This window comes from Mustela nigripes, chromosome 9 (genome assembly GCF_022355385.1).
Source record: "Mustela nigripes isolate SB6536 chromosome 9, MUSNIG.SB6536, whole genome shotgun sequence".
In the NCBI taxonomy this organism is placed as follows: domain Eukaryota; kingdom Metazoa; phylum Chordata; class Mammalia; order Carnivora; family Mustelidae; genus Mustela; species Mustela nigripes.
The window spans coordinates 26,321,425-26,347,043 of record NC_081565.1 but is presented as its reverse complement, the minus strand read 5'-3'; the positions used below and the strand labels follow the sequence as shown (position 1 = coordinate 26,347,043).

The window sequence follows — 25,619 nt, the reverse complement described above, 5'->3', positions numbered from 1 at the left end:
TGAGCCACCCAGGCACCCGCATTTTGCCTTTCAAAGGGAACTTTAAGGGTCACCTAAGTTCTAATGATTTGAAAGCTGACTGAAGCTTTGTTTTGTCTTTTCTTAGGTTTGGTGTGGTGGACTTTCTTTGAATACTGGGATGCAGGTTCCAAGTGCTGTGAGAACACTTCAGAAAACTGAAAATGGAATGACTGGTTCAGCAAGCAGCCTAAACAATGTTACTCAGTAATGCTTACTCAGAATATGTTTACCCCCCTTCTGATTGGGTGGCCTTTTCTGTGCAGTTGCTAATCCCAGAAATTTATGAGTGGTGAAAATCAGGTTTGCTACGCTCTGCTTTAAGGCCTGGAATGTGTTACCATTAAGCATCTAATGCAAAGTACTCACAGGAGTCTACTGCGCAGTATCTTCAAGCAAGCAGACACCAAGGAAGAAACTGATGCTTTGAAGAATAAATGGGAAGAAAGGCAGTGTTTAAATACTTATATAGAAACTCATTTTTGTGTTTCTTGGTTTACTTTGGCCCTTCTAATATGTTTAGTTACATATTGTAGCCCTAGGACCTGAGGGGAAAGCATTTAAAACTTGTCCTCTTTCCTCTACACTTTTTCTTTATCTCATCACTACCTATTACTATATTCTTAAACCGAAGCTTTAACAAAAATACAGTCTTATAAGGTTTTCTAAAAATTGAAATAATTGGTTGGGGATACTAGAAAGGTTTTCTTATAATGGTTTATTTTTCTCTTTTTGTAAGTAAGTTGGGTTTTGCTAAATTATCCTCTTTTGTTTACTGACTAGATTACATATCATTTTCTCTTTTCCAAATACCGTGATATTTCTCTTATGGTTAAAACTCAAAATAGAGTGGATAGGAAGAGTTTCTAGGCATAGTAGCTTAAAATCACGGATACTTTAGTTTTTTACCTGCTGCACTAACAGTGGCAAAGGGGGATATGCTTTATATGTTTTGTTGCCTTGTTTAGTTAGACTTCTTTTCATTCCATCATTTTGGATGATGGATAAGATTTTTAAAAGCTTTCTATTTTTTGATTTTGTTGTCTAGTTTAATACTACCTTTAATAGTTATCTTGGTAAAATTCCCACTTGAATTTGGTAATAATTGATAATTATACTGATTTTTAATATTTCAAGCAGGAATGAAATGTTAAAGTTACATATGAGGTCGGAAAACCTACACCATTTAAGTTTTATCTCAGAAGGATGGGTTATAAAGGGAGGTGCCTGAAACTATACCGAAGTCATTTATGTGTCCTTTTTAATAAGGTTTGGAATGGTTTAAGCAAGTGTTTTGAAAGATTCCTATGTATTTCTGATTTATTTGCCACATAAATTTTTCAAACGTAACTATTTTTCTTTTAATCCTTTTGCAGCATTCATTTATTTTCTAAAAGGGTATAATTCTTCCAAAAATCATCATAGAAGAATCTTTCCCAAATTTAGGGAAAGTGTCTTAAACAGTGAGTAAAACCCATGCATGGTTATTGGGCAGAACATACCTATTTTTTTTTTAATTGGTTAAAATTTGTAATACAAGTTCTTTGAGCCAAACTGAAAGTTGTGATTACAGTATTTAAGGATCCCTTGAGCATTCTCATGTTGACTTTCTTTCATTCTCATTTTAAGTGTATTGTGTCAAGACAACCTTCTCCCAAAAAGTGACTGTTGCTGCTTATAGCTGAGTTACCTTTTACAGAAAGTCCTGTGGAAAGGGATAGCTCATTCTCTCTTAAAGTTTACTGCTTACTGATAGGATGTTTTGTTTATTGGTAAAACAAACCTAAACGAGAAGTTTTATTTGAACTTGATATTCTTTTTTCAGAAGACATTTATATCTGTCCACCATTGTCTCATGACATATTGGTAGTTTTAAAGAGAGTTTTAAAGGTAGTTTTATAAGGCAGTTGAGAGAATGAAATATGTCAATAGATACCCTTTTGATCCTCCAGACAAGTAGAATTTTAGTTTTTGTTCTTCCTAGAGATTTTGAAAAAATTTTTTGAGTGTTCTGTTCCCTACAGTGGGATTATTCAAGGACTTAAGGAAACAGGAAGTTATAATTCTCTTTCATAGAGTCAAATCTGAAAGCAGTAATTTAGTAGTGGAGCTGCTTTAATGTGAACAGTGTTTCACATGTATATTTTAGCAAAAATAACACAGAAAAAGCCAGAAGTTCTTGTATAAAATTTTTTACTGTTATGTCTTATGTAATTGTCTTCTCTTTAATTCAGTGCCTTCTTCCTCTAAGTGTGCTCTTGTTCCATGCCCCCATGCAGTGTCAACTGACGTTTGAGCCAGAGACCGTTATGTTATTATACTGGTGAGGGCCTTCTATTGCAGGGATGTGGAGAAGAGGAGATAATAATCAGGGGCTGGAGGAGTGCATATGAGTCTTTAATGTGCTCATGCCATCATTTGAAACCCTTCATATAAACTTTTCTAATACTCATTTGGAAAATTCATTTACTCAAAATAAGAATCTGAGGTATTCCTCTTACGTGCTTCTTAAAGGTCTCTAGATATAAAGAACAAAACGTGGAGGGTTTTGAGTTTGTATGTGTTAAGTTAAACTGGAAGAGTTTGCCACCCTCATTTTCAAACTAGAAAATAATCAACAATAGTGCCTATTTAAATAGTCTCACATTAAGGTAACTCTTAACTTGAGGATAATATATAACATTCTCATTGGTATTTGAATTAAAAAATATTGGGCCTTTTTGCTCAATTTAATGCATTATGGGAAGAGAGTATACCCTTTCAGACATTCTTTGTTAGTTTACTTATTACTATTTGTTTTGGCTGGTCAAACGTGATTGCTTTCTGTAAAAGAAATGCATGAGAGGTTGACAGTAATGGATGTATCACAGGTATAAAAAAGTTGTCATATAAAAACATGCATTTAGTATTTCTTTTAGCAGTTGAATCCCAAATCAGTCCTAGTAAACTGAATAAAGAAATGAAGGAATTGCCTTAAGCACTTTAGAAAAGAATTTTTTTAGAATTCATTTTGACTATTTGGGCTTACCATGTCACATATGTCTTTAACTTTTGGTAAATATGTATATATCAAACACTTGATAACTGAGAGCACATAGAAATTTAATATACAGTGATTCTTTGAAGGTTCCGGGTGTAGATAAATAAAATGAAGGTATTAGAGGTGTGCCTGTCTGTACATGGGTTTTATTGATGGCGTCTGGTAATGTCGACAAACCATTAACTGCCACTATACAGCTAGACTTGGCCTACTTTGTTCTGCAAACAGTAATTCTTTCCCTGTATTATCTTTTGAAGAAACATATGGCTTGTATTTGCTCATTTATTAAAGTATGAACAGTATCATGTATAATTGGAATTTTTTGTGACTGATCCTTAGTGGTACAAATAAAGTAAATAATTTGTAATGAAGGAGTTTAATAAGGCTAACATACTCCATTTCATGACTACCTATACTTCTAAAATTAGAGTTATTTATTTTTGTTTCTTTTGAAAACATGGAAGAAAATTGGAAAAGGGTATACACAGAAAATGATTATTTCAAAGAGTATTCTGGAAGAGGACACTATAGACTTCTTACTATAAAATATTGTGGTTCCAAGCTAAAAATACTAAGGACTGTATTCAAATCACCATAATTCTTTTTATTTTTAAAATCTGTTATCATAATTCTTTTTTTTTAAAACCCGTGTTTATTAGATCAGTGTCCATTCATCAGCTAATTCATACAACAGATATTTAAGTGTCTGTGACATGGCATCAATGCATTGTATTTAGATTTCCATAATTAATGAAGTTTGATTTACTGTGCATATAGTTTTGCTACTTTTGAGGAATGTGACAAAGTTTGTATCTTAAAAACAATGTTTTGTTAATAAGTCAGAAATTCTAAAAAGTAAATTTGTTGCGGTTTATAAAAAATTCAAATTGACTGCTTATAATATGGTTCACTTTATATAGTCACAAAAAATGGGTCTAGAAAACTTTCTTCCTTGATTTTATTTTAAACTGGATATATTCTTTTACAGAAATGTGTAGTCAGCATAAATTTACTCAACACCCGAGTAACCATAAAGTTATTTGCTATTTTTAACCAAAATGTACATTTCATAATGCTGGTACTGGAACGTTATAATAAGATCATGAATGTTTCCTTTATCATTACAGAATGATCACCTCATGTTCAATATAGTTTTAGTTTTGTGTGTATCTTACAGTATTCATATTATACAAATATTTGTGACCTGATATGCTTTGTTACCTGGAGTATTTGATTAATGTAAATACATAAGGCTTTTTGAGTAATTTGGAGTTTAAATGGATTGCATTTGGTATATGTTATTTTTACTGAAAAGACATTTTTGACTTGCCATATAAAGGTTAGTACTGGCTTAGAAATAAATAATTGAGATTTCCAGGGTACTTTTCTCCTCAGACTACCCAATTACTAAATTAAAACAGTATTTGTTGTTTCTAAGTCAATATAAGGTACTGACTTTTGATTCATAATCATTTGAGTTATGTTAGTTTAACCTGATATATTTTCTTAATGATACCCATTCACTGTAAGTTGGTCCTTGGGAATGGGCACGTGGAGGATTTCACAGTAAGTAGGACAGAATGTGGGTGAATGTGTTTGCATTGGCTTGGAGCTTCATAAGTTTGGACCAGTTTTAAAAAAAGTCAAATTGTGAGTGGTTAAAAGGTCTTTTTATTAGTATTGGAAATTTTTGGAAAGCATATGGGCTGTAAGAAGGCATAATTTTTTAACATTTTCAGTATCTCCTAAGGTACCACAGCACGGAGTCTTAATTTGCCATTTAAGGGAGACTCTTTAAGTCAAATTTATAACTAATTCATGCTTTAAGATATAAAGTTTTGGAGCAATTTACATTGAAAACCACTAGTCTTTAAAATTCTGGATATAATTTAAAAAGTATTTTGGTTTCATTTCTTTTGAAGTAATTAATTAAAAGGAATACTTTTGCTCTACCATATACTAACTAGATAGATCTATGATGTTTGCATAAATCGTTTCTCATCTTTGGGCCTCCACTGCCTTAAATAAAATAATTGTAACTTGTTAGCTTATCTCACATTTATGAGGATTTGTGAGAAATAAAATGAAATGGAGTATGTGAAATTGCTTCAACATAGTAAAATGCTATGTAAATGTAAGGTATTATTTTCAGTTAACAATGGATTTAAGTGTTGGGATACTTCCAGATGCTCTTTGTTTTCGTAAAGCATGTGCTTGAAGTGGTATCACCAGGACCTCAAAAACCAAAAACAAAAACCTACCTGAACAAAATGCCCTTTAACAGTCTTTAGTTTGTGCATGACCTGTGGCCTTTTTGTATTTTCTCATCAAGTTTATTACCCTGTATCAAGACTTTGTAAAATTATAAATGTCTCTCACAGCATTAGGGTTTCAGTGTAGAATGGTAGCATATATAAGTGATTTAAGCTATGTTTTAATTCAGGGATTTGCACTTTCCATTTATGACTGCTCGGTGCCACATGCAGAGTAAATTTAGCCCAAATAATTATTTCCAAACAACCAAATATCCGGTTTGTTGTCACGAGATAAATGATATTAGGTATATGTGCCCACTTAACATTTTTACAACTTTTGTTGCATTAAAAAAATTTGATGAAGCATTTCAAAACTTTGTTAATATGGATATCACTTAGTATCTCTCCTAACATTTGTTTGCTTTAAATTGGATTTATTAAATAGTCTATAGGTTATCTTGATCTATAGATTATTTGGTATGTCTATTATCTGGATATGGTTTTGCTATGCAGTTCTGATAATAATTCTGATTCCTCAGGATTAACCTATAAGTTACAGATGAACAACATTAATGAACTACTTAAAAGGTACTCAGTTCTGCAAAGTAGTGTTTTAATAAGCATATTGCCTCATTATCCTTGGAAACAAGACAAAGCCTGTTAAACTTTAAACTAGAAACTTTTAAACTTTTAAAATAGAGTATTCAAAGTGGAATAACTTGTATGTTGAAATGATTGTATGTCCTGTATAGAATGACCAAGTTAAGTTCTTACAAAAGCACCTGGAATATCTCATCTAAAAATTAAACTTTTTTCAGCCTTCTTTTGCTTCAGTGCTTGCATTTTTATCAATTTTTATTAAATATATACAACATGCTGTTGGGGATGAGAAGATAAAAAGCCCCCAAAGCCTATATTTTTAGAGCAGTGCTGTCCAACAGAATTTTATGCAGTGATGGGAAGTTCTATATTCATGCTGTCCAACATGGTAGCCCCTAGGCCCAGGCAGCTCTTGTGTGTAAATATAACTAGTTCAACTAAGAAACTAATTTTTAAAAAGATTTTTTTTAATTTATTTGACAGAGATCACAAGTAGGCAGAGAGGCAGGCAGAGAGAGGGAGGAAGGGAGGCAGGCTCCCTGCTGAGCAGAGAGCCCAATGTGGGGCTCCATTCCAGGACCCTGGGATCATGACCTGAGCTGAAGGCAGAGGCTTTAACCATCTGAGCCACTCAGGCACCCCAAGCAACTAATTTTTTTATTGTAATTAATTTTAATATAAAAAGCCATCTTACTAATAGCTACTTTTTTATACAGTGCAGCTATAAATGGAAGATGAAACATGCTATGACTATACTATAAATTAAGAACTTAGTTTTGTCTTTGGAGCTTGTCCCATCCTGGGTTGCATTTTGGCAGATTGTAGCTAAAAGAGTTAGAATAAGAACCTACGTTTTTTTTTTCCCTTAAAGATTTTATTTATTTATTTATTTGACACAGAGAGATCACAAGTAGGCAGAGAGAGGAGGGGAAGCAGGCTCCCTGCCAAGTAGAGAGCCCAACGCGGGGCTTGATCCCAGAACCCCGAGATCATGATCTGAGCCAAAAGCAGAGGCCCAACCCATTGAGCCACCCAGGTCCCCCGAACCTAACTTGAAATCTGTTTAGGAAAGAAAACCAGTCAATGGGACTATATGAGACTGGAACTCCTATAACTATGACCATTTTCACCAAAGGAAGAATGAAGGAAAGAGACTGGATAGCGTTGTGTTATAGGGAGGAGAGCATAACAAAGATACTGAGAAACCAGTACCCTTGTATAGAAGATGGAGCGGAGAAGAGTTGAGCAATATTAAATATACATACCTTTGAAGAGTTAATTCCATTTCTACATATTTCTCTTTATACTCACAAATAAGCACTCATTGCAGCATTACAAGAGCAATATAAGCAACCTAATTGTTAATTTAAGAAAAGAATGGGCTACCAGAATTCTAAAAGCTCTCCTTTTGTAAATCGCTGCCTTAACAAGCTACCATTGTTACATACTTGTCTAGATACTTTCTGCATGTCCCTTCCCCAATAAATGTTATGAATATGTAGACTATTATGGGGGAGTTTGTTTCCTCAGTTAGAGTTCTTTCCATGAATACCAGTCCTGTCTGGGCATCTGGGTGGCTCAGTCAGTTGAGCATCTGCCTTTGGCTCAGGTCATGATCCAGGGGCCCTGGGATTGAGCCCCATGTCAGACTCCTTGCCCTATGGGAGCCTACTTCTCCCTCTCTCTCTACCTGCTTGCTGCTCCGCCTAATTATGCTCTATCAAATAAATAATCTAAAAAAAAAAAAAGTGTGCCTGTCTGAATCTCTGGAATGAAGGCTAAGGAATTTGAACACTACTTAGTGTCAAGTGTTTCCTTTACTAAACACCATTTTACATTTATTTTTTTTTTTTAAAGATTTTATTTATTTATTTGACAGAGAGAGATCACAAGCAGGCAGAGAGGCAGGCAGAGAGAGAGGAGGAAGCAGGCTCCCTGCTGAGCAGAGAGCCCGACGTGGGACTCGATCCCAGCACCCTGAGATCATGACCTGAGCCGAAGGCAGCGGCTTAACCCACTGAGCCACCCAGGCGCCCACCATTTTACATTTATACTGATGGTACTAGTAGTAGTATGTTTCTGCCTCTTTTGCACAAGGTCACCAGAATGATTAGAATGTGATGCTTGCAAGAAACACTACACACCTTTTACAGAATATGCTGCTGATGGAAAGGTATTCATGATGGGAAATGGAAAAGGCAAGTCTAACAGTTTATATAGTATGACACCATGGGGGGGTGGTGTGTACTTAGACCTGGGCAAGTGGGGTCCCTGCCCCAATCCTCACACTGGCTGTGCTTCTCTTCACGGAATGAAAAATGGAAGGAACCAAGGGATTGTACTCCCCTGGTAGTTTGTATTCCTCTACCCACTATGCACAGATAGCCAGAGCCCCAGAATTCCCTGCCTGACCAGCCCAAAACTTGATCCCAGAACAGATGCAGGCCTCTCTCAAATCCTGAGAACAGACTGTGCTACAGGTGTATTTACCCTTACTCTTGAGAAGTGGCAGCTCATGAGTACTGTGGATGGAACTTGGATGTGCAGACAGGTATCCACATGCATGCATACCAGGACACTCGTGGTAAGCTGAAACGGGTAAAAGCATGCAGACTCACGGCCTTGTGGGAAGAACAAGCAGTCCTAGCTCTCGTGCTGCGCTTTATGTAGTATATAGGAATTCCAAATTTGATCCTAGATTTCTGTTCCTTGGGAAGGAATATTTGCCAAGGTAGAAAGATACATAATATTTGATAGTTCTTTACCTGGACACTTAAAAGATGTTGGGATTAGATTCCATTTGTACTCTTGCCTTAGGACCCACAATATTTGGGCGGGCCAGGATGTGTTTGTAATCCCACATTCGAGTAATTTTTAGAAGATGGATCTTCGGGGTGCCTGGGAGACTCAGTTGTGTCCAACTCTTGATTTTGGCTCCAGGCATGATTTCAGGGTCAATGGGGAGTCTGAGATTCTCTCCCTCCTCCTCTGCCCCTCCCTTTGCTCACACGCTCACTCTAAAATAATTTTTTTTAATTATTTTTTAAAACATTTCTTTGCCTATAATAGAGGCTGTTTTTACCCATTCTCATACCCTTTGTCCACTTGGATTGGCCGACCAAGTTAAAGCATACTGACAGCTGGAGGCTTACAGCTCAGCTCCCTTCTGGTATGCTGGAGAAGTACTGCTTCTCAACACTAGTTGAGTTACACATTTACCTCCCGTTAGCTGTTTGTTCACAAACATGTTTATGCTAGTGGCAGTCATTGTTGTAATGATGCAACTTATTACATAAACTAATAAAATATGAGTATGAAAAATTATGAGAGTTGAGGGAAATGTTAACGAGCTTAAAAAAAAAAGTTGCTGATAAGATAGTTGTGTCCAAGATAATTCTAAATGATAGGGGAGGATTGCAAAAACAAAACAAAACTAGGGCTCTGAGTTGATTCCTTTGCTGGTTTCTGTAAGTCCTTGGACCACTTTAAAAAGGTAGAAATCATAGGTGATGCACTATGTCTGTGATTTATATAGGAGAAACAGATGCTCGAATCAGTTGGCTTGTATTTTAAAAGATCTTGACTCAAAAGATATCCAGTGTAGTCCTCTTCTTTAATTGCCTTTTTTTTTTTTTAGGTTTACATGGAACAAGATTTGTTATGCCTTTGAAAACTTTTCTATGAACCTCATAATTTTTCCTTTTCCTTAATTTTTACTATGACAATTAAAAAAAATTATTTATTTATTTGTTAGAGAGAGCGAGCGAGCACACAAGCAGGCAGAGAGGCAGGCAGAGGCAGAGAGAGAAGCAGGCTCCCTGCTGAGCAAGGAGACTCGATCCCAGGACTCTCGGATCATGACCTGAGCCGAAGGCAGTGGCTTAAGCCACTGAGCCACCCAGGCGTCCAGACAATTTTCAAATATACAGAGAAGTAGATAGAGGCTATTGTTGATAACATCTCTATGCTCATCACAGATATATCCGTTATTAATACTGTATTAAATATTAGTATTTTATTAATATCTTACCATGTTTATGTCTTTTTTCAAAGTTTTAAAAAAAATTTCACCATAAGCATTGCAATATGCATCAATAATGATCTATTCTTTTGTTCTTTTAAACACAGCCACATTGTTGACATTCTGAACAAATTACAGCACTTCCTTAATATCGTCTAATGGCTCAATCCATATTAAAATTTTGTCTCAAAATTTCCTTTTTTTTTTTTTTTTTAGAGAGAGCAAGCGTGAGCTTGAGCTTGTGGGGAAGGGACAGAGAGAGAGGGCAAATCTCAAGCAGACTCCACACTGAGCATTGAGACAGATGAGGGGCTCAATCCCACCACCCTGAGATCATGACTTGAGTCTAAATCAGACACTCAAGCAATTGAGCCACCCAGGCACCCCTCAAAATTTAGCTAAATTCAGAATGTACAATATTCTACAAGATAAATGCCCCAGAATGTGCAATATTCTACAAGATAAATGATCAATGGAATTTAAAGAGGAGGGAGGGAGGAAAATACTACAAAATCAGAAACTTAGAGACCCATAACCAAAGGCAGTGTATAGACCTTGTCTGGATCCTGATTTGAAGAAAGCAACCATGAGACATTTTGAGGGGTGCCTGGGTGGCATCACATCATGAAATTAACGCCTGGTTATCCCAGACTCAATCATTAATCAGTGGAGTGGGTTCAGGGGGTGCTAGACTAATCCACCTACAATAAGTTTCCTATGAAGAAGATTACAAAAATGTTTTAAAGTTTCCCACCAACATTTTAGCTTAATTTTAACATCTATTGATGAATGTTGTATCTTGCGTTATCTCATCAGGAGTAGCAACATGGCAATTGTTCTGTCACTCACTTGCTAGCTAGAATTCTCATCAGCATGTTGGCTACACTGAAATGCAGTTCATGCAAGAAAGGATAAATGCTTGATGTTTTTCTCTTGATCAAGTTTTAGAATAGTGATTGGATGCCCTGGCAACCTTCAATCATGACTAGTGTGTTTCATTTTTAACGAATTATTATGAAGTCAAGAATTTTTATGTATCTAATGTTTCAATCAGTAAGTTACTCATTTTGGTGCTCAAATTTTCTCATCTTAGGTGTGTCAAGTTAGCACCCGTGTCCCAATGATCCCTTTAATCCTTGATAACTTCCTTCCTTTGGGTGTTACGTTTTTTGATTGATCTACCAAGTACTACTTCTAAGTCTATAGAACTAGTTCTAAGTCATAAGAGGACTTCTACCAAATAAGCTTGTATGTACACAGAAAGTTTCTAGAAGGAAAAACATAACAGGAAATGTTTCATTATATACTGTTCCCAAAAAACAAAGTTTAGAAAGCTCAAATATACAAAAGGAGTATTTTTAGTCTTTACTATGGCCTAATAGTAATTTTTGTAGAAACAACTTAAAATTACAGTATTTAGTGCTTTATAGTTTTCAATATTCACGTCAAAATGGATACATATCCGATGCTTAACAATCCTTTGGGTGACACTGTGGATCCAAAAAGCCAGGGCCGGAACTGTATGCGTGTTTATTTCCAGACGAAAATCGGGGTAAAATGGTCCTCTGGAGCTTGGATGTCATGCACCTCAACCTCACGAGCAATATTAAATGCAGCTGCTATTTCCCTCTACATCATCCGTTCCCCGCCCCCCCCATCTGATGGGTGTACCCTAAACAGAATTTAGGGAGTTATTCTGAATCTCTCTGCGTGGCACACGCACTAAAAAACTATTCGTGGTTTATCTGACATTCACGTTTTTCACAGGCATCCCATATTTTATCCCATATTTTAAATTCACACTCTTTAAGAAACACGGTTCAGGTGGCGCCTCTCCAATTCTCGCTCCCCTTCCTGAAATCTCCTGTCGCCTCAGTGCGATACTGCAGTTGTTACGTCGGCAAGCGACGAAAGGACTCTGGAAAGCTAGGAAATCCGCAGGGATCCGTAAATTTCGGACGGCGAAGAAGCGGCAGGACGCCCGGCCACGTAGGGGTCCCAGTCAGTTAAACGTGATCGTCCCCGACAGCAACCAGAACCACCGCGGCTCTGCACTTGACCGCACCTTTTGCAGCAGTTGCTGTGATTGCCGTAAAGCGGAGTTGCCGCCTCTCTTGGGTGAGGTAAGGGGTAGAAGGTTCCTTTTGGTTGCGGGGGATGAGAGGGTACCTTCAGACAGGCATCTCCGGTGGCTCTCGGGTCCCCTCACCGGGCATCCCCCAGCATTCTGGGCACCTACTTCCTCCGCGCCCCCCCCCCCCAGGACCGAGGCGGGCCAGAGGCTGAGCGCGCTGCGGGCGGCGGGGCGTGAGGGCACTCAGTGAGTCAGTTCACCACTGGGGCGGTCCTTCCCACGCTCCTGGTTGTGTCAGCAAGTAAAATCCGCATCCTGGGACAAGTTCAGTTTTGGAGGGCGATCGAGACCCTCATAGGACTTTGCTTGGGGTAGTGATGTTTGAGCAGGGTCGTGAGAGCCATCTCAGGATTTGCGAGAGGACAGGCACCGGGGTGGCGGGTGGGAGGGTGGAGAGCACTGCATATTGTAGGACCAGTGTGTGCAAGCGTGCAAAATCATGAAAGGAACGACCGGGTTTGGGCAGCACCGCGTGCATATTAGCATAATGGCTGGAGGAATGGGTCTACGTAGAGAAGTGAAGGCTAGGAATGCGCCGGCAGCTGACGTTGGGTCTCCACCGGGAAGGACCTTGATGCTCTGTTGAGTGTTCGGTTCTTCGGGCAGTGGAGAACTACAACAGATGTATAGTGAGGGATAATTTAATTAACCATCGCTCATTCTGATGCTTTCCCCGTGGGTTCAACTTCTAGTTCATTTGGAGGACTATTTACTGAAGCAACCCCTTTTTGTGCCTCATAACAGATGGACGTTGCTAGCCATGCTAAAGTTTCATATGGCTTTGATGTCTGCCTTTTGTTTGCACTGTCAGTTGGGGGATGTCGGTATGCGTAGAGGTGGTTGTTAGAAGCTTTGAATAGGAGTGAGAACTGTGTTCAGAATTCATCACCATCAATTTCTCAGGTAACATGAGGCAAGTCACTTTTCTCAGGGCCTTGGTTTTCTCAGATGTAAAAGAGGACCTTCATGATACCAGATTCTTTCTACTTTTGAAGATAGCAGATTTCCAGAGAATAAAGATCAGCCTATGAACAGATGAACAGCCTATGAACATGGCTCAAAATGAGTGATGGAGCATTGCATTAAGAATTGGGAAAAGAGGGACACCTGTGTGGCTCAGTGGGTTAAGCCGCTGCCTTCTGCTCAGGTCCTGATCCCAGGATCCTGGGATCAAGTTCTGCACCTGGCTCCTTGCTCGGCAGGGAGCCTACTTCACTCTCCGTCTCTGTCTGCCACTCTGACTACTTGTGCGCTTTCTCTCTCTCTGACAAACAAATAAAATCTTAAAAAAAAAAAATTGGGAAAGAAGGGTCCTGGGTGGCTTATTTGGTTGGGCTGCTGCCTTTGCTCAGGTTATGATCCCAGGGTTTGGGGATCGAGCCCCACATCAGGCCCCTTGTTCAGGGGGGAGCCTGCTTCTCTCTCTCTGCCTCTGCCTCTGAATGTCACTCTGTCTTCTTGGGCTCTCTCTCTGACAAATAAATAAATAAAATCTTAAAAAAAAAAAGAGAGAGAGATTGGGAAAAGAGAGAAGCCTTGTAGAAAAGATTGGGATACTCTGGGGATGGATAGGGCTTGAGGGTTTGAATCATCAGGAACCATCTCGGTTGAACACCTTGGATAAAAATAGAAAAGGCAAGAAGAGGCATTCATATTTTACTTATTTATATATTTTATTTTAGAGGATGGGGGAGGGTCATAGGGGAGGGAAACAATCCAAAGCGTACTCTGCACTGAGGTGGAGCCAGTGGAGGTGCTCGGGGCTTGATCTCATGAGCTGAGATCATGACTTGAGCCCAAACCAAGAGTTGGGTGTTTAGCTGATTGAGAGACCCAGGAGCCCTGAGGCTTTCATATTTTAGAGTCCGTTTCTGGTGGTAGGTTTCAAGGACATAGAGGACTTGGGAAGGATGGCACTGGATATCAAAGGAACCCCGAGTGGAAAGAAAGTGCAGTATGTCTGAAAAGGAAGAAAAAGGAACAAGAGACATGTCAGCAATATACAGGACTTGATTTCTTGGATCTACATGATATTTAGAACTTGGGTTTTGAAAAACTGAATTTAAGTGTCGTTGACAAAAATGAGCATTTTATCAGAAATCCAGCATGTAATGATGTTTTGGCAGTATGGTGATTCGGATTGTATCTGGATATTGCCAATAATTAGCCTCTTGGGCTGTCATTTAATTCTTCTAGAACCTGGTCTCTGTAAGATGATATTGTTGGACAAGGTGGTCTCTCTCCTCTAAGACCTATAAAACTTGAGTCTAAGAATGGAGAGCAACCTCTCTGAAATAGGGGAGGGAGATGGTTGATGGAGAATAGAATTGTTACTTTTGAACATACTGAATCTGAGGTGTAGGAAATAGAGGTGGAAATACAGGCAGATGGAGCTCATAGACTGGAACTTAAAAAGTAAGTTTTCTCTCAGAGGTTGCAGTTAAAAATCTTGAAATATTTGCTTTGAGGGATAGATTCTAGAGTAACTAGAGGATGTGCCCATAGGTAGGAGGCTAGAAAAATGTGGAAAGAGCCAAGATGCCTTTCAGCAGACAAATGGACAAAGGAGATATGGTCCATATACACAGTGGAATATTACACAGCCACCAGAAGGGATGAATCCCCAACTTTTGCATCAACATGGATGGGACTGGGAGAGATTATGCTGAGTGAAATAAATCAAACAAAGTCAGTTTTCATTTGGTTTCATTTATTTGTGGAGCATAAGGAATAGCATGGAGGACATTAGAAGAAGGGAAAAATGAAGGAGGAGAAATCGAAGTGGGAGATGAACCATGAGAGACTACAGACTCCAGGAAACAAACTGAGGGTTTTAGAAGGGAGGGTGGTGGGGGATGGGTGATCCTGGTGATGGGTATTAAGGAGCGCATGGATTGCGTGGAGCACTGGATGTTATATGCAAACAATCATAGAACACTACATCAAAACCTAATGATGTACTGTTTGGTGACTAATGTAACATAATAAAAAAAAGATGGGAGGCTAGAAAAATGACTGAAGGAGACACACGGCTCTCAGAGCAATGAGCAAGGACTCGTTTTAGAAAAGATTACACGTAGCCTTTGTAGATTGTTTAGGCCAACATTTTATTAAAATAATTTGACAGTATTGCAGCAAATACTAAGCACCCTTTTCTAGGAACTCTGGCAGAAAATAAATAAATATAATCTCCACTGTCTAATTGTCTACTCAGAAGTAATATCATTTACATATTTATTCAACAAATATTTATGTGTTTCAGGCACTGCTGGGTCCTAAGGAAGTACTGATGAACAAGGCAGATGTGATATTGTTCCTATTATTCCTGTTTGTAAGGGTCTTAGCTTCTAGGTCAGTGCTTTTCAGATTTAATCATACATAGGAATCGCCTGAGGATCTTGTTAAAATGTAGATTCCTTTTTTTTTTAAATTAACATATAATGTATTATTTGCTTTAGGGGTACAGGTCTGTGAATCATCAGTCTTGCACAATTCACAGTGCTCACCATAGCACATACCCTCCTCAACATCCCGTCTCCCAGTCATTCCATCCCTCCCACCCCCACCCCTCCAGCAACCCTCAGTTTGTTTCCTGAGATTAAGAGTCTCTTATGGTTTGTGTCCCTCCACGGTCCCATCTATTTTAATTTTTTCCCTCCCTTCCCACACAACCCCCTGCCCTGCCTCTCAAATTCCTCATATCAGAGAGATCATATGATAATTCTCTGATTTATTTCACTTAGCATGATACCCTCTAGTTCCATCCACATCATTGCAAGTGGCAAGATTTTGTTTTTCTTTTTGATGGCTGCATAGTAACCATATATATATGTATACATACACACATATATATGCATATAAATAAATAATATTATAAAATAGTATAAAAATAATAAATATATAAAAATAAATATATATGTACATATGTATATGTATAAATATATATGTGTGTGTATATATATATATATCAATCACATCTTCTTTATCCATTCATCTGTTGATGAACATCTAGGTTCTTTCTATAGTTAGCTGTTGTGGACATTGCTGCTATAAACATTCGGGTGCACGTGCCCCTTCAGACCACTACGTTTGTATCTTTAGGGTAAATACCCAGTAGTGTGATTGCTGGGTCGTAGAGCAGCTCTATTTTCAACTTTTTGAGGAACCTCCATGCTGTTTTCCAGAGTGACTGTACCCGCTTGCATTCCCACCAACAGTGTAGGAGGGTTCCCCTTTCTCCATCCTCTCCATCACCTGTCATTTTCTGACTTGTTAATTGTAGCCATTCTGACTGGTGTGAGGTGGTATCTTACTGTGGTTTTGATTTGTGTAAAATGTAGATTCTAAATCAGTAAGTTTTTATATATTGTTTTAAGTACTGAATACATTCTGAGCCCTGTGTTTGATTCTGTTAGTTATATAATTTTACTAAGCTCAATATCCACATGTTAACCAACCAATCAAGTACTTGCATTCTTTTTTTTTTTTTTTTAAGATTTTATCTATTTATTTGACAGACAGTGATCACAAGTAGGCAGAGAGGCAGACAGAGAGAGGTGGAAGCAGGCTCCCTGTTGAGCAAAGAGCCTGATGTGGGGCTCAATCCCAGGACCCTGGGATCATGACCTGAGCCGAAGGCAGAGGCTTTAACCCACTGAGCCACCCAGGTGCCCCAAGTACTTGCATTCTTGAGGGGAAGACTCAATTAAAAATAACTTGGTTTAACAAGTTTTTTTCTCAAAAAATGGGAAGAGATTAACATAATTAAAGCTTATAACATGTAAGCTGTAGTCAATGAGTACTTGTTAATTGACACAAAATGAAAGGAAACTTTTATTTTTTTTTTTATTTTTTATTTTTTTATTAAAGATTTTATTTATTTATTCGACAGAGAGAAATCACAAGTAGGCAGAGAGGCAGGCAGAGAGAGAGAGAGAGGAGGAAGCAGGCTCCCTGCTGAGCAGAGAGCCCGATGCGGGACTCGATCCCAGGACCCCGAGATCATGACCTGAGCCGAAGGCAGCGGCTTAACCACTGAGCCACCCAGGCGCCCCTGAAAGGAAACTTTTAAAAGTTAAAAAAAATTTTAATATTTGAAAATCAATTGATGTTTACATAGGATAAACAGAAAAAAATACCTTCACTCCACCCAACCCAAAGACAACCACTGTTATTACTCTGGAGTGTACGCTAACTAAAGTAACTCTAAATGACCTCAAGGAATAGCCTATATAAATAATGGTTGGGTCGAAAAAAAAAATTCCTTGGTTTCTCAAGTTTCCACTGCCTTTGAAATAACCATAATCTTTTGTCTATGTGATACATAGTCTTGTGACAGGGAACTGCTAGCAGCTTGCCCGGTGTCTAGTACATCGGGTTCAGCAATATCTGTGAAGTTAATGGAAGGATGAATGAACGAGGTAGCACGGCAAACTGACCTCTGTCGTAAACTCTGGCTGTCACTCTTCACCTGCACCTGCTTGCATTCATCTCTCATCTCATTCTCTTGTACTCTCCTGGCCACACAGAACTCTTCTCTTCTGTAAAAGGTTGCTTTTAAAATCTGTGTTTGTGCTTAGATTCTATTGTGGAAGAGTTTGAAACACAGAAGAAAACCATGGGATAAAAAACATGAATGATAGCCTCCTGTCTCAAGGGACTGTAATTTAAGACTAAATCTGTACTAAAAATAGTACAGATATACAGTGGTGTGGGAATATGAGAGAGGAGGACTTTAATTGTGTGAGCAAAGGAAATTATTAGTAGAGCTTTAAGATGACTATTATTAATTATTGCTGGCATTACCGTACACTCTGATGTTCTAGATGCTGTTCAGTGCTTTACATGAATTGATGTGTTCAATCCTCAGAAGAGCCTTTTGCGTCAAGTACAATTTATAGATGCACTCTGAAGACAGGGGCACAAAGATGTTAAGTAACCTTCCCAAAGTCCTACGGGTTGCAAGTGTCAGAGCAGGATTTGAAGAGAGCAGTCTGTGTTTGAGCCTCTACTCTTAACTACTCAGTAGACAGTGAGAGGGGCAGGGGGGTGGGGAGGAGAAAGCATTGTAGATAGAAGCAATAGCATAGGTGAAGGCACCCAGGTGAGATGGCACTGTATCAGCAGATTCGTATAAAAGAATAGTACAGAATAAGCCATAGAAGGTCTTAAAGCAGTGGAAGTGACATAAAGAGGTATGCTAGAAATAATTTGACTTTGATCCCTAAGATGGGTATTTTGAGGAGGCTTTCTATCTAGACAGAGGTAATAAGGCCTTTAAACGAGGCTAACTATATGCAAATGGAAAAGAAATGATAGCTTTTAGAGGTACTGAGAAGGATACACAGTTTGTTGACTCATTAGATGAAGAGTTACAACCACAAAAACTATTTTGTTTTGAACATAAGTAATTGAGAATATAGGGATACTGTTAATAAAATAGATGGTCAAGTTGTGGAGGAAATCTAGTGTGAAGGTGGACAGTGATTCGCTTTAGGTGGTAGTGGTATGTTCGAGAAGAAATAGCCAGCAGTCAGCTAGAATATTTATAAGTCATAATTAGCCAGTAGATTAGGGAAGTATCCCTAATAAAATGATTAAGAGCAAGAGAAGGGGTGCCTGAGTGGCTCAGTGGGTTAAGCCTCTGCCTTCAGCTCAGGTCATATCTCAGGGTCCTGGGATCGAGCCCCACATCAGGCCCTCTGCTCAACGAGGAGCCTGCTTCCCCCTCTCTCTCTCTGCCTGCCCCTCTGCCTGCTTGTTATCTCTCTCTCTCTGTCAAATAAATAAAAATCTTTAAAAAAAAAAAAAAAAAAGCAAGAGAATGTAAAGAGAACATCCATCTGGATTTTATATCCAGCAGAGAATCGTAGGCATATTAACACCATTTCCTTCACCTTTTTACTTTGCCCTTGTAATATCCCCTCCTATCTTCTCTTCCTTTCTCAGCTAGTCTTTTTTTTTTTTTTTTTAAGATTTTATTTATTTATTTGACAGAGATCACAAGCAGGCAGAGAGGCAGGCATAGCGGGGGCGGGGGTGGGGGGCAGGCTCCCTGCTGAACAGAGAACCCTATGCAGGGCTTGATCCTAGGACCCTGGGATCATGATCTGAGCCAAAGGCAGAGGCTTTAACTCACTGAGCCATCCAGGCACCCCTCAGCTAGACTTTTTTTATCTAGGTTTTTCATTTCAGACACTCTATGCAGAACCTTATCATTCCCTAGTCATTTAGAAAAGAGTCACTATAGGGACGCCTGGGTGGCTCAGTTGGTTGGACGACTGCCTTCGGCTCATGTCATGATCCTGGAGTCCCGGGATCGAGTCCCGCATCGGACTCCCAGCTCCATGGGAGCTGCTTCTCTCTCTGACCTTCTCCTCATTCATGCTCTCTCTCACTGTCTCTCTCTCAAGTAAATAAATAAAATCTTTAAAAAAAAAAAAAAGTCACTATATATTTGCAATTTTTCTGGAGTATCAGATCGACTATTTTTTTTAATCCCACGTGTCAGCATGTTGAATTAGAGGTTATATTGCAAAAGGTTAAGAAGTAAATGAGTAGTAAGCAGATAAAGAGAATTCTTAACTCTGTGCAGTCTAACCTAACTCCCAGGCTACTGATAACTATTAAGAAGTTAGCTGTGAAAGAAAAGGAAATGAACAGCAAGAAAGACTGGCAGTATTTAGGGAAGATGAGTAGCATCTACTACTACTGGGCCTTTTTTTATTTATAGCAGCTGGAAATGTTGATTTTTTTTTTTCATGTCTTACCTTGAATACATTTGCAGAAGCATTTTCTCTTTGAGCTTTCTAAAATTCTGCCTCAGCTCTCTAATTGTGCCTTTGCCTAATTACACTGTTCTCTTCTCTGTGGGTTAGTCTGTTTTATTTTGCAGGGCAAGCCATATTTGAATTTCAGTTCTTTCTGATTCATACCAACAATGCCTCTCTCTCCTTTCCCTCATGTCCCTAAGTAAGTTGCGACCTAGCAGCATTGAGGGGAACAGGCTAACACACATCATCTGTGAACCTAAATTAAGTGTCAAGGCTGACATTTCTTGTTGGAGGGCCTCTCATGTCAAGAGAAATGATCCAGAAGGCAGGAATAAAAAAACCAGGCACTTAGACATTCTTTCAGACAGATCCTTACACAAATGATTCTCAAAGGAGTGGTGGTGGTGGTGTTCATGGGATGTCGGGTAAGCCAGGTGTCAGAGTCTTTCATTGCCATTACCTGCAAAAAAACAAATAATGTAAAATGGGCAAATGGGAAGCTGAAAGAACACGAAATACTGCTTGTGGCTATAGAGAGAGCCCGAGCATTTGTCTTGAATTTCCCATCCTTTGTATTTCCCTTCACATTTGTGTGTGGCTTTGATCTACCACCCATTTTTTCCAAACTGTTTCATGTCTTGACACATAGTGAAAATGATAATAAAGGATATAAGAAGGTGTTTATTCTTGGCTGGAGATGGCCAGTTTTGGGCTCTGGCTACCCCAGGCCCAAAGACAGAGGATTGATAGCTCTGACACCCATAACCCATTAAAAGTCCGTTGGGAAGCAGATCTACCCAATCCTTTTATTGCCCATTCTCAGGTTATGGCACTAGGGATGGCAAGCTTCCTTGTCATCTGAGCCACATACTTTGCTATACTATACCATACTTACATTAACCTTCTCATATTTGCATTAGATCTTGAAGAACCTTGAGTTACTTAAACCTCCTAACTCCCCTTAGTGTCTGCATTATATATTTTTCTTTTTTTTTTTTTTTTAAAGATTTTATTTATTTGACAGACAGAGATCACAAGTAGGCAGAGAGACAGGCAGAGAGAGAGGAGGGGAAGCAGGCTCCCTGTTGAACAGAGAGCCTGATGCGGGGCTCCATCCCAGGACCCTGAGGTCATGACCCGAGCCGAAGGCAGAGGCTTAACCCACTGAGCCACCCAGGTGCCTCTGCATTATATATTTTTCTGAAAACATTTGCTGTCTTTTGCCTTTATTTTCCCCTCATTTTAATTTATTAACTCTACAATACTCATCTCTTTTTCATTAGACATGATATCCTGTCTTTTTTAGGAAGGTTTCCCTAAGTATAAGTAAAAAAATACATTACTTATCCTCCCCAGAGCTTTTATTATGATAGGTAAAATATCACATACAAAAAGAAATGTATACACAAAGAATGTTTTTATTTTGCTTCTATGCTATATTTCCCCATATGATATTTTTAAGTGTTTCTTCTTCAGGATTATAACAAAGTATGGTCTTTAAATTCTAATAAAAAATCACTTTTTCATATTTCATGTTTTGTTTTAACATAAAAGTTCCTGCAGGACAGAGAACTTCTTAAAATAAAAACTTTTAAAAATAATTTTGTGTACTTGAGTATTATGCAAAGTATTAGTATACTACGCATATGTGTTATTTCTTAATTCAGTCAGTTTTAGGCTGGTGAGGGGAATGATTCATCTGTACTAATAAGTATAATCCAAAGTGGAAGGTAGTAAAAGCCCCTCCTTGTGCTCCCATAGGAACTTGTGCCTACGCCTTCATAGCAATAACACCGTTTACATTGCCTCCATATTTGCTTCTAATAGAGTCTATCACAAACTAGATGTGGGGTGGTAAGGAATGAGGTTTACATTTTGGAAAAAACTTCCCATGCTGTTCTGTAGATACATCACACCTTCCATCACCATCAACACCACCGTTCTTCTGAGAACTTCTGTTCATCTCTAAAGTCTTAGAAAATAGGAAACTATCTTACTTATCAAATAGTAAATATTCCCAAGAAGGAAGGTAAAACTAGGGATTTAGAGATAGGAGAGATTAATTTTGACTCAGAAGGGCATGAGAGACTTTATACAAGGGTTACTTGAGAAGAGTTATAAAAAGAGGTGTTGAGCTAGGTTTATGGAAATGGATGAGAGCATTTCATGCAAGAGGGAATGAGCAAAAGCAGAGGCAGAAAAGTGTGGTATGTATTCTAGGGATTCTTGGGCAAAAATTTCAGGGTGTATGAAGTGGGAGAAGCCTACAGAATTTGCTTGTATTCAGTCGGATTGTGAATTCTCGTTTGGAATTAGAACTTTATTTGTAGGTGGTAGAGAGTCATTGAAAAATAGTTATCGTGGCATATCTTGATTCATCTGTCAGCAACTTGGTGGATTTGTTACTGTGTAAGTGAGGTTATGGGTAGGTAGAAAGTGGAGACTGGGGGTTCATTTGAAATTGCGACATTAGATACAATTAGAGTCTAAGTTAGAGTTACAGTGAAGAGAGAAGAGGAAGTTGATGCCAGAGATATTTTAGAGGTACATTCAATAAGCCTTGGCCTCTCTTATACGTATCATATTTTTCATTTTAAAGTGGTAAACATTTCTAATAAAGAGATCATGTTAGCAAAAAGGAGGGTTTTTTTTTTTCTTAAAGATTTTATTTATTTATTTGACAGAGATCACAAGTAGGCAGAGAGGCAGGCAGAGAGAGACGGGGAAGCAGGCTCCCCGCTGAGCAGAGAGCCTGATGCGGGGTTTGATCCTAGGACCCTGAGATCATGACCCAAGCCGAAGGCAGTGGCTTAAACCACTGAGCCACCCAGGCACCCCAAAAGGAATGTTTTGAATACTCCTCCTTTACAATTGAATTGCCTTGGCATTTATAGAAAATAATAAAGTTAATTAGATATCATCTTGATAACAGTAGAATTAAGTGATTGATTATATGTGTTGGAGGTTTATGTTAAGAATTAATTATAGGTTAGGGGCGCCTGGGTGGCTCAGTGGGTTAAGCCGCTGCCTTCGGCTCAGGTCATGATCTCAGGGTCCTGGGATCGAGTCCCGCATCGGGCTCTCTGCTCAGCGGAGAGCCTGCTTCCCTCTCTCTCTCTCTGCCTGCCTCTCCATCTACATGTGATTTCTCTCTGTCAAATAAATAAATAAAATCTTTAAAAAAAAAAAAAGAATTAATTATAGGTTAGAAACATGCTGTAGTAGTATATATAGGCCTTTTATGCTTTCTTTCTGTTTATTCAGGCATAGAAGAGTCTCAGTTATGGCACACTCTGAATACCACTTTAGAAAATTACATAGGAATCAGTATACAATATGTTGGTGCACTATTTAATATAACTACAAGAAACTGCACTGAAATATTGAAAGTGAAGGATATTCTCCTTATTATCTTGTGAGTTACTTTTATCAGAGTATTTGTTTTATTTTAGCAGATTTTAGCTGACAGCAAAAACTGATGTCATCATCAATGTTATTTTATATGTGTTGCTAGTTTTTATAGTTTGAGGAAACAACATGATCGTGATTTACTCATTTGTTTTTGCTCTGTACATTATCTGTACATCAAATGGATTATTCATATTAGTGTTGGTATCATTTGTCTTAAGTAGTTTGTTGACTTTATATAATACCATGTTTGCTTCATGTAGACTTTGGCTCTGGAAGCTCATTAGTGTTGTTTTAAAACTAAGCCAAGACTTTTGATTTTTAAGATGGCAGAGTAGAGACATTGGTTCCCTCTTCTATCTGAAATTACCCTGAAACAACAAGGAGAACGAGACACAGAGATTACGTCTTTGATGAGACCAGAAATCCTGTAACCCCAAACCAAAATATTTGAGAAATGCTGTCCAATGTAAGCAGGAAGAGATTAAAAGAGGGAACTAGTAGGAAGAGATCTCAGAGCTTAGAGCAACGTGAGAGAGATCTGTTTACAGTGGGATCAGGATGGATAGGAGGGCAGTGAGAGCTTCCTTGGATTGTTTGGCTGCATGAACTGCCTGGAAAGGAAGAGCAAAGGATAAAACAGAGATAAACTGTCTTTGCAGAAGACACTTTCTTGGTGAAGCAAGAAGTCATGGCTAAATAACTTTATCTCATTTGTTCTCAGACACATTCTCTTTGTCTCTTTTCTCTCACACACACAGGCACAAAACACTCTGTCGTAAAATGCTTTCTTGTACATCAGTGACTACCTTTTAGTCTAGAACCAAGCCTGCTTCTTCCTTCCACAATCCTCTTGCAAATAACTGATCCTAGTAGAGTTCACATCATTCATGGGTAAATAATAAAAAGGAAACAAGCACAGTATCTACACAAAAATGCTGTGAGAAAAAGGAAAAAAGAAACAGAAAAACAAGTGACATGAGAAACATGAGGAAACTGTATTGGCCTAACAAATTTAATGAAACAATCACTTCTTTAAAATAATAGACAAGGTTTATTGGTCAGGGAGAAATAGTAAGTCAACAGGAGATGATAAATCATATTCTGGCAGAGCTCAAGAAAGAAAAGGAAGAAAAATGAAATCAGAGAAGTAAATGGCCATCTTGGAAGCAAAAGGGAGAATTAACACTGTTGAAAAGTCAGTAAGGGGCATGACAATAGGCTTTTGAAAGTTGAACAAAGTGAAATGAGAATGAAAAGAGATAAAACGAATGCTCAGTTTTGTTCTGGAAATATTGAAATGTCTAACTTAAGAAACTTCCTACTAAAGAAATCTTAGTTCTACAGATCAAAAAGGCAGGTAATAAAGAAAAATCAGTGTACATTAACCCTTGAACAGTGTGCGGATTAGGGATACCGACCACCCCCCCCCATGCAGTTGAAAATCTTTGCGTTAACTTTTGACTCCCTAAAAATCTTAAACAACTGATAGCCTACCATTGACCAGAAGTCTTATTGATAACATAAACAGTTGGCTAACACATATGCCAAATGTATTATATACTGTATTTTTACTATAAGGTAAGCTAGAGAGAAGAAAATGTTATTAAGAATACCATAAGGAAGAGAAAATGAATTTATAGTACTGTACTATAAAAAATCTATGTATAAGTGGATCCATGTTGTTCAAGTGTCAACTATACAGTCATCAACATCATTATGTGGCCTAGTTTTTAAAAAATTGGATTTCAGAGGTAAGGAATGCATTCTCTGTTCATCCCATTAAAAAGGTTAATTTACCTGTAGGGGAGACCTAGGGGAAGGATCAGATACCATGAAGGGAATATTTAGCATTATAGAACAGTAGTACAAAGCCTACAAGTCATCAGGGGAAAGAAAGTATCATCTCAGTCCAACTATCAGCTGACTAGTTTATTTGAACAATGTAAGAACTCAAGGTAAATAGTATCTGTAAGTTTTTTGATTAACTGCAAGGAGATGAATATCAGCCATTCAGTAGATCAACAGAGATGATTCAGCAAAAGGATTGACAGGGAAGATACAGCAAAATAGTTGTGAGATTTGTAGTAACAGAATATGATAGAACTATAACATGGTAGAAATAACTTAAAAAAGTCCAGATTGAAGGAGGAGAAAAAGCAGGAGGGTAAGTACAACTTTGCTGATTTCCTCTTCTTATTCAGCTGGAGAACAAAGGATAAAAAGTTTAGACATCAAGTTATAGAGATGTTAGTATATTTAAAGGAATAAAGATGAACACTTGAAGACTAAATATAATATGTTTAACCAAAATCAAATAGTGCATAGGAGGTTCAAAGAAGTAGAACTGTTTTAAATTTCTTATCCTAAA

The 25,619-nt window shown here is 38.2% G+C and overlaps 2 protein-coding genes across 9 annotated transcripts in view; both read left to right on the top strand.

Annotated features, from left to right (window-relative positions):
• The window catches only part of FSD1L (fibronectin type III and SPRY domain containing 1 like), a 69,713-nt gene extending 63,577 nt beyond the window's left edge, over window positions 1–6,136 (top strand). For all 6 annotated transcript variants that reach the window (XM_059411150.1, XM_059411148.1, XM_059411149.1 and 3 more), the window contains one exon: window positions 107–6,136. In XM_059411150.1, the coding sequence (XP_059267133.1) occupies window positions 107–229 (123 nt within the window). In that variant the 3' untranslated portion in view covers window positions 230–6,136. The remainder of the gene's footprint in view (window positions 1–106) is intronic.
• Window positions 6,137–11,407: 5,271 nt separating this feature from the next.
• FKTN (fukutin) overlaps window positions 11,408–25,619 on the top strand; it is an 81,996-nt gene continuing 67,784 nt past the window's right edge. For all 3 annotated transcript variants that reach the window (XM_059411141.1, XM_059411140.1, XM_059411142.1), the window contains exon 1: window positions 11,408–12,057. The gene's annotated coding sequence lies outside the window, so the exon portion shown is untranslated. The remainder of the gene's footprint in view (window positions 12,058–25,619) is intronic.